Genomic DNA, 8,398 nt, shown 5'->3' with positions numbered 1-8,398 from the left:
GGCATGGCAGCCCCACGGGGAGGTGACCCCAGTGCCTTCCCCCACAGCAGGAACAGGAGGCCAGTCCTGACCGAACCACGCTCTATAGCCTGATGATGAAGCCCATCCAGAGGTTCCCACAGTTCATCCTCCTGCTCCAGGTAAGTGCTTCACGGTGGCCTCCTCAGGCTCTTCCTCCAGCTCGTCCATCATTCATTTAAAAATGGCATCTGTTCCTCCACTTTGGAGTGGCCGCCCCTTGGGTCTCCCCATCTCCTCTCTAGGCAGTTACAGGAGGTTAGGGGTAGAGGCAGGTGGAGACCTGCGGAGAGTCACCCTACTTCGGGGGCAGCTGTAGGGCCCAGTGCCTGCAAGGCCGGCCTTGGGGGACAGAGGGGATGGGCTGCGGGAGGGGTGTCCATGGGCCCTGGCCCGCCACATGCGCTGTCTCGTGGGGCCCCAGCACTGGGGGGCTGCAGGGCTCGGTTATCAGTGGCCCACAGGTCACAGCTCCCTTCTCCAGTGTGCCTGTGTCTGGTCTAGAATCACATGAAAAATGATTCTTGCCTCTGTGCCCAGAAGGGATGGACAGGCTTGGAAAGCTAAGAATAGATTTAAACAAAACATACCCATCACTGATTTAACAGCAAATCACCGAGGACAGGGAGATGCCGCAATGGTGAAGACACTTTCCACTGGACCCTCATTTTTCTAAACTAAGGATTCTCAGTTGGATACCTGTGACTGAACAGAAGGCCTGTTCTGAGTGCTGATATGACATCTCACAGCAGACGGCCTCTAGGTCATGTGCTGACATGACGTCTCACAGCGGACGGCCTCTAGGTGATGTCTGATGCGATGTGTGGTTGCCGCTCGTTTTCTGACCTTCCCACATACCCTGAAGCCCAGGTGACCCTGTAGGCTGCGGGGCTCAGCGCCCATTTTATTTAAATGAATGCCATGCCTCCAGGGAGGGTATTTCAAAGGAGAGTCTATGCTGGCCTCTGCCTGTGTTGATTTTTCAATGATTACTCAGCTTGTTTTTCTAATTAAATCAGAGGACTCTGCTTTGCCTGCCTGCTTATTAGAGCTGATTAAGATGAACTGGTGGAATCATTGCCAGAAATGAACTGGCACCTGGGAAATAGTGTCAAGTCCCCTTCCACTGAGGTTTTTATATTTATTTTTGATCAACCAAATCTGTGGCACATTCTTTTTACTAAAAGTGGTCATAAAAGTGTGAAAAAGGATACATGCTACAGTATCAACATGGGCTCTTTCCGTGGTTAGGGTAATGGGTCATGTTAATTTTATCCTCTCGCTTATATTTTTAACATTGTACAGTTTGCCTGTACTAGAGCATTAATAACAAAAGCTGGTTTTTTTCCCAAAATCAAAATATTCAAAGTGTGTTTTATTTCTTCAGCTGACAAACATGTCCTGAGTCCTAATACGTGTGAGACGCTGTTGGCCTTCTGGCAAGCAGCCACGGACGTGATGAATGAGCTTCCTCGTGAGAGGGAGGCTGGCGCTTGGGAGGAACAGGGTCAGGCTGCCTGTTAGATGTTAGTTATTCAGCCACAGCTGGGAGGGTGTCACCAGGCTGTGAAGGGGCCAGAAGCAAGGCTACAGTCACCTCCTAAACCATGCGAGGGGAACCAGCCCACACACCCTGTGTCGCCTCCTAAACCATACGGGTGAAGCGGCCCACATGCCCTGTGTTTAGCGATGCGCCAGTGAGTCCCTGGGTGGTTCCTGGTCACCAGGGATGACAGCAAGCGCTGACTGTGTTGTGAGGTCACACCCATTGTTGGCTTTCTATGATGTATCAGAATAGTTTTTAAAATTTTTTGATTAAATTTGGATATAATTTTCAAACGCGCTTGTTAGGTTTTGGTTAAATGTAAGTAAGTAACTACAAGTAAGTAAGTAAGTAACTACTTTTGCCTAGGTTTTTTCCAAAGTGTGTGCTTTTTAGACAGAAGTTGTGGGCGGGGCTGCTGGAAAGGGAACAGGAGAGAGAACCGCAGGGAAAAGCCTCCACCGGGATCTTGAGGAACCGGAGCAGCTCCCACGTTTCCATCGGCCTTTTGACACCCAAATTCTTGAGTTTATTACATAACTGGAATTCTGAGTTTAAGTCAAAAGACTTGCATTTAGAAAGACTCAGCGTGCTCTTCCAGATCATCACCAGCAGTTACGTAGGTCAGTTTGTACACAGCTGTGCCCGTCCTCCTCCCTCCTTGCCTCGAGAGACCCTCCTTAGAATTTCCCACACAGAGTTCGTTGCCCCCGAAGCAGAAAATGGTCTTTGCCTTGATCTGAAAAAACAAATTGCAGGTCCTAGATGTGCCCAGCAGTTTCCCTCAGGGACACTTTTTGCCCATATTTGTTGAAACGCTGGCGCATCTTAGAGTGTTCTCGGAGGGGAACAGGGTGGGTCCACGTGCTTCGGAAGAAGCACAGTTGGAGACAAGGTGGTGTCTGCATCTGGTCATTACGCGGTTGTGCCTCAGGGGCCCTGCCTCAGGTGTGGGTGCTCAGGGCACCTGGGATTGGGCAAGGAGATGGGCTGCAGAGAGTCAGCAGGTACAAGCACATACCCTCCCTCCTGCCTTCTGCTGTGGTCCGTGTGCTGTGTGTAGGTGGATGGGGAGACAGTGGGGAGGGGCCTGGACACCCTCTGTCCCCTTCCTCCCAGTGACTCTCCTGGTCTCTACTTTCCGGTCCTGCCTGCATTTTTCCTGGTTAGTGCTCCCAGACCTTCTTTCTAAGACAGGTGCTGTGAAGCCACAGCTGTCTCCTGGCTCAGGCAGTGAAGTCGGCTCACCCTGGCTTTGCTGGGACTGTCAGTTTCTCCCATGGATCCGGAAACATCCATCAGCCGTGTGTGACATTTGTCTTACTTTATCCCAGCTACCTATTTCTCTCCGTTGTTGTGCAAAGATAAGTAACAATTTCTGGTAACAACAGCAGCGAGAAATTTCACTTTTCTCCTTCCCTGGGCCTCCTCGGGAGGCTGCCGGCCCAGCAGATGTTCGAAGCTGTGCTCAGCGGCCCCACGGCATGCTGGACTCCACCGTGTGCCGGCTGCTGTCTCCATCGCACGCCGAGTCCCCGGTGCCACCGCCAGTGTGTGGTTTTGATGCAGAACTGTGTTAAGATTGTTCTTTTTTGCCTTGATAGAATTCGTTGTGACTCATAGGAAACAAATGTATAGAATTGTTTATATTCACTACAAACTGGAAACATTTGATCATTTATGCAGTGTCCTTTCCAGATTTTAAAAAAAGGTTTAAAAAGATAAGCACACTGTTGGATTCCATGACTGCTCATATTCCTATAAACATGTAAAAGTTGGTAGGCAAGATGCAGAACCACATTTTTTTTTTCACGCTAAGTTCTGGGATACGTGTGCAGAATGTGCAGGTTCCATAGGTATACATGTGCCATGGTGGGTTGCTGCATCTATCAATCCGTCATCTAGGTTTGAAGCCCCGCGTGCATTAGGTATTTGTCTCAATGCTCTCCCTCCCCTCACCCTGCACCCCCGACAGGCCCTGGTGTGTGATGCTCCCCTCCCCGTGTCCCTGAGATCTCATTGCAGAACCACATTTAATTCTGAGAAAGAGTGTTTCAGGTTCACGTTTGCCCCTTCAGCAAACATCAGCGTGTCAAATGTGAACACAAGCTGGGAAACAAAAGGCCCTGCATAAAACCAAGGTGACGAAAGTGTCCTTTTGTTATTGCCTGTTAAAGTTTATCCTGTGATTGGCAGCAGTGCGTCATTTTTTGCTGGCAGTTTTTGCTGATTTGTGCCACATACCCTCCCTTTGACCTCCTTGTGCTTATCTGAAACCTTAACTGGGAGAAGAGGTAGCTCAACTCCCTTTTTTTAAAGATGACTTTTTAAGAGAGATTTTAGGGTCACAGCAAAATTGAGTGGAAAGTACAGAGATTTCCCAACCACCCCTCCCCCAACATGCACAGCGCCCCCCCGCCCCACCGCCCACAACATCTCTGCCAGAGTGCATTTGTGACAACCAGGAGCCTGTGTGGCCACGGAGCCACTGCCCAGCGGCCACAGTCACAGGAGGATGTACCCCTGTCCTGTGCATTCGGTGGGTTTGGATGAACTTTTAGTGACATGGACCCACCATGATTGTGTCATGCATCTTTGCTGCCCTAAAATCAGGTTCCTTTGTCAGTGTGAGAGAGACTCCATCCTGCTGTGTGAGTTGGCGCCATGGGTGCATTATTCAGCACCACAGAACTCCTGCACATTGGAAATTGGGGGACTGATCTTTTGAAGAAAGGAGCTGGACCCATCTGTGCGTGGGTTCATCTGTCTGACTCAACTTGAGAAGGACAATCTCTCGTCATCGTGAGCATCATTCCAAGCGCACGGCAGTTCTGAGATTGTGATATGTTCATATTTAGCGTGTCCTTTATTGCACAGAGCTATTTTTTCAATTTTGTTTTTGCAAAGGAAGCTGTTCAGATGTTCAGCCAAGTCATGACTCACTCAGCTCATCATCCCTTCCCAAGAACTGACTTTATTTTTCCCCAGGATGACGGATGCCACTGCCTCCTTTCCATCATCAGCTGGTGGGTGACGTGACTGTCGTTGCACTGGGAGTGCGCACGTGGTAACCGCCCACCTCTCCCTTCTTGCTTGTAGGACATGCTGAAGAACACCTCCAAAGGCCACCCCGACAGGCTGCCTCTTCAGATGGCCCTGACAGAGCTCGAAACACTGGCAGAGAAGTTAAATGAAAGAAAGAGAGATGCTGATCAACGCTGTGAAGTTAAGCAAATAGCCAAAGCCATAAACGAAAGATACCTGAACAAGGTTGAGAGAAGTTTTCTTCAACTCTATTCCAAAATTATTTTTGCTTTGTACTAATAAGCCGTTGTTATCCAGCAATACTAATCTTTTGGAACGTTGGGAGTAATTCCCTTAGCCCAGAGTTCTTAACTGGGGTGGATGGAGGCCTTTGGGAGAGTCACCCCAATGTGGAAATTGTATGTAAAATCTTAACAGCCTGTCTGCATTTTCTTAGGAAAGAGATTCATACATTCATCAGACCCTCAGATGGATCCAGGACCTCCCAAGAGGTTAAGAGCAACTCCTTTAGCTTAATTTTGCTTTCAAAATAACTATCTAATTTCAGATAGTAATAGTTAAAGCTGAAAATATTTACAGGCCGGGCACAGTGGCTCACACCTGTAAGCCCAGCACTTTGGGAGGCTGAGGTGGGAAGATCACTGGAGCCCAGGAGTTTGAGACCAGCCTGGGCATGATAGTGAAACCCCATATCTTAAAAAAAAAAAAAAAAAAATTAACTGGGCACAGTGGCATGCCTGTAGTCCGAGCTACTTGGGAGGCTGAGGCCGGAGGATTGCTTGAGCCTGGGAGGTCCAGGGTGCGGTGAGCTGTTATTGAGCTGCTGCACTCCAGCCTGGGTGACAGAGCAAGACCCTGTTTCAAAAAAAAAATCACAAACATTTTTTGTCTTCACCTATGCATGGGCTAAGCTGTACTGACCCCCCAAAGAGATGCAGGACCCAGAGGGCGGCGTTTCATTTGCGAGGCTACATTTCAGCTTGAGGCTTTTACGTAACTACTTGTCTGCAGCAGGCTCTGGTTTTGTGTGGGCTTTCCTGCATTCACTGAAGGCCCTGGCTCACAGGGAGATGCGAATTTGTATGAACTGTGTTAAGTTATTGCATCTAATATTCATTGTTGCTAAAATCACGGTTTTGTCATTAGGAGTAGTTTCTTATGTCACAATGACATTCAGTAATTTAACTGTGTGAACTTTATGGTAATACACTTTAAGCCACACGTTTTCCCCAATTCTCCAAATGGTTTATGTAGGAACATTTATAAGCAGCAAATTGTATTCAGTTATATTCTTGACATGGTTGATGTTATTTAAAATCATGCTCCCTGTGGCACTAGAACTGCTGAATACACGTGAGGCACAGAGCAAGCCCAGAGGCCCAGGAAGAGGTGATGATGCTTCACCCGGAATGTCACGCACATACCTCATCATTCCCTCGTTCCCATCGTTCCCATCGTGCACTCGGCAAGGACAGTCAGGGAAGCGGGTGTCTCGCTGGTTACTTAGAGCTGGGCAGCAGCGTGGATTTAGAATCAAAAGACAGCACAGACCACCAGGGCTGAGGACTGTTGTCTTGTGGGCTGAATTGTTAGAAGTATTGGCCGAGTGCTGTGGCTCACGCCTGTAATCCCAGCCTTTTTGGAGGCCGAGGTGGGTGGATCACTTGAGGTCAGGAGTTCCAGACCAGCCTGACCAACATAACGAAACCCCATCTCTACTAAAAATACAAAAAGAAACCAATTAGCTGGGTGTGGTGGCGCACATCTGTGGTCCCAGCTACTCGAGCGACTGAGGCACAAGAATCAATTGAACCCAGCGGGTGGAGGTTGCAGTGAGCTGAGATTGTGCCACTACACTGCAGCCTGGGTAACAGAGTGAGGCTTGGTCTCAGAACAAACAAACAAAAAAAGTAGTCTGACTTCCACATCGCATGCCATTGTCTTGGTTCATACAAAGCATCTTTCTGAAGAACTGATGGTTTTGGTTTGGCTCAGTGAAGTAAAATATGGCCTACTTGGAGAAGTTAAGATAGTCATTGAACTATGCTTAATTAGGTTGACTTAGGGAAAAGTAAAATTACGAAACAATTCCTTCCATTCCTCACCGTTCCTGGTTAATGTCGTGTTTAAATGGCGGGAGGGCCGACTGTGCGGTGAAAGTCTGTGAGGAAGCAGGTGGATGTTCGGCGCAGTCATGGTGAACATAGGAACGATTTCCGTAAAGCGCTCAGTTTGGAAAGTCACCCTCAGACTCCATACCAGACTTTTCCTCATCTTTTTCTTTTCTGGGTAAACTCAACTGTGGTCCCTGCGCTGTGTTTTGAATGTCCAGCTTCTCAGCAGTGGAAGCCGATACCTCATTCGATCTGATGATATGATAGAAACAGTTTACAACGACAGAGGAGAGATTGTTAAAACCAAAGAACGCCGAGTCTTCATGTTAAATGATGTGTTAATGTGTGCCACCGTCAGCTCACGGTAAGTGCATTGAATTCTCTATAGCAGTCCTATCATTACATGTTACCTTTGCCTAAGGGCACATAAATGACTTTGTTAATTCTGTCACTCAGACCGAACTGGTTTTTTGTGCCAAAGCTTAGTCCTGTGACTAAAGGAACCCTTATAATAAGCAAGCTTATTTTTAAATAGAAGTCACCAAGTCACTGTTAGTAGAAGTTAAGTACGTAGAGGTTTATATACTCTTTAAACACGGCTGATGGTGGAACTAGAAACTAAATTGAATTTCTTCATAATCCTCCTAAATAATTCAAGAGTTCTTTTTCTTATGGTTTAAATTCTCTCTTTACCTGCTTCTCTATAAATATATTTTTGATAAATGTTTAAATATAATAAAGTTGGGTATATTCATATTTATTGTAAACCAAGAAAATGAGTTATTTTCACTTAAAATAGTTTTACATCAGAATTGTTCTCCAACACATGGAATATTGTAGTTAGATAAGGATATGTGAGAAGTTAAAAGGTCTTCAAATATAGGTAGATGATAAGGGAATTCATATAAAATTAACTATAACGCTCCTGGTGCTGTAGAAAATAATGCCAGCGAACGTAGTGGCAATTCGTCATGTCTTGCAAGAGTCAAGCGTTCAGTCATCCAGAGTTTTGAGAGCCAATTGCTAAACATTTGGTAGCTTGAAGTCATCCACACGGGAGCATTTACATCACAGAATTTGCCCAACACAACATGTTAGGAGCCTGTCCTCCCAGTGAGAGCCAGCTGCTAAACATTTGCCAGTACACCACTAAACATGCCCTATTTTTCATGCCCGTCACCCCCATTTTCTAGCGGCTGGATGTATCTGCCTGCCTTCCTCACCTTGCCTTAGAGACCCAGGCAGCGAGGGTGTGCAGGTCAACCCTCAGGAGTCGGACTCCTTAGTGTGAACTCCAGCTCCACCTTCTCTGAACTCTGAAAATTACGCGCTCTGACTAGGCCTCGGACTCCTCATCTGTGCAATAGGGTTGATCATAAAATAATGAGTCCAGTGGTACACTTTCACGGGGCTCGTCAGGGGTCAAGGTGAGGACATTCATTAAGCTGCCGCAGGGCACCTGCCACACAGCACTGCCCGCGAGAAACAGATTTTCATTGTTGCTTCTCATCATCCTCACTTACTTTGTGGCAGCTACAAAATAAGTCCAAAAAAATATATATATACAAGTCTTTAATGATACTCCTCCTTGTAAGAGAAAGAACCCTGTTCATTTGACTCATACCCCATGGCTCGGCCTTCACTGTGGACACCTGGCGACAGCCACAGGCCACCTGCC

At 47.2% G+C, this 8,398-nt stretch overlaps 1 protein-coding gene across 1 annotated transcript in view; it reads left to right on the top strand.

The window, feature by feature from the left end:
- ARHGEF10 (Rho guanine nucleotide exchange factor (GEF) 10) overlaps positions 1-8,398 on the top strand; it is a 174,042-nt gene that overhangs the window by 59,602 nt on the left and 106,042 nt on the right. Inside the window, exons 14-16 of the mRNA XM_011968597.1 lie at positions 48-140; positions 4,661-4,831; positions 6,939-7,084. Of these exons, the coding sequence (XP_011823987.1) occupies positions 48-140; positions 4,661-4,831; positions 6,939-7,084 (410 nt within the window). The remainder of the gene's footprint in view (positions 1-47; positions 141-4,660; positions 4,832-6,938; positions 7,085-8,398) is intronic.

The sequence above is a fragment of the Mandrillus leucophaeus genome, unplaced genomic scaffold, assembly GCF_000951045.1.
Source record: "Mandrillus leucophaeus isolate KB7577 unplaced genomic scaffold, Mleu.le_1.0 Scaffold85, whole genome shotgun sequence".
In the NCBI taxonomy this organism is placed as follows: domain Eukaryota; kingdom Metazoa; phylum Chordata; class Mammalia; order Primates; family Cercopithecidae; genus Mandrillus; species Mandrillus leucophaeus.
This window is presented reverse-complemented; position numbering and strand designations above follow the sequence as displayed.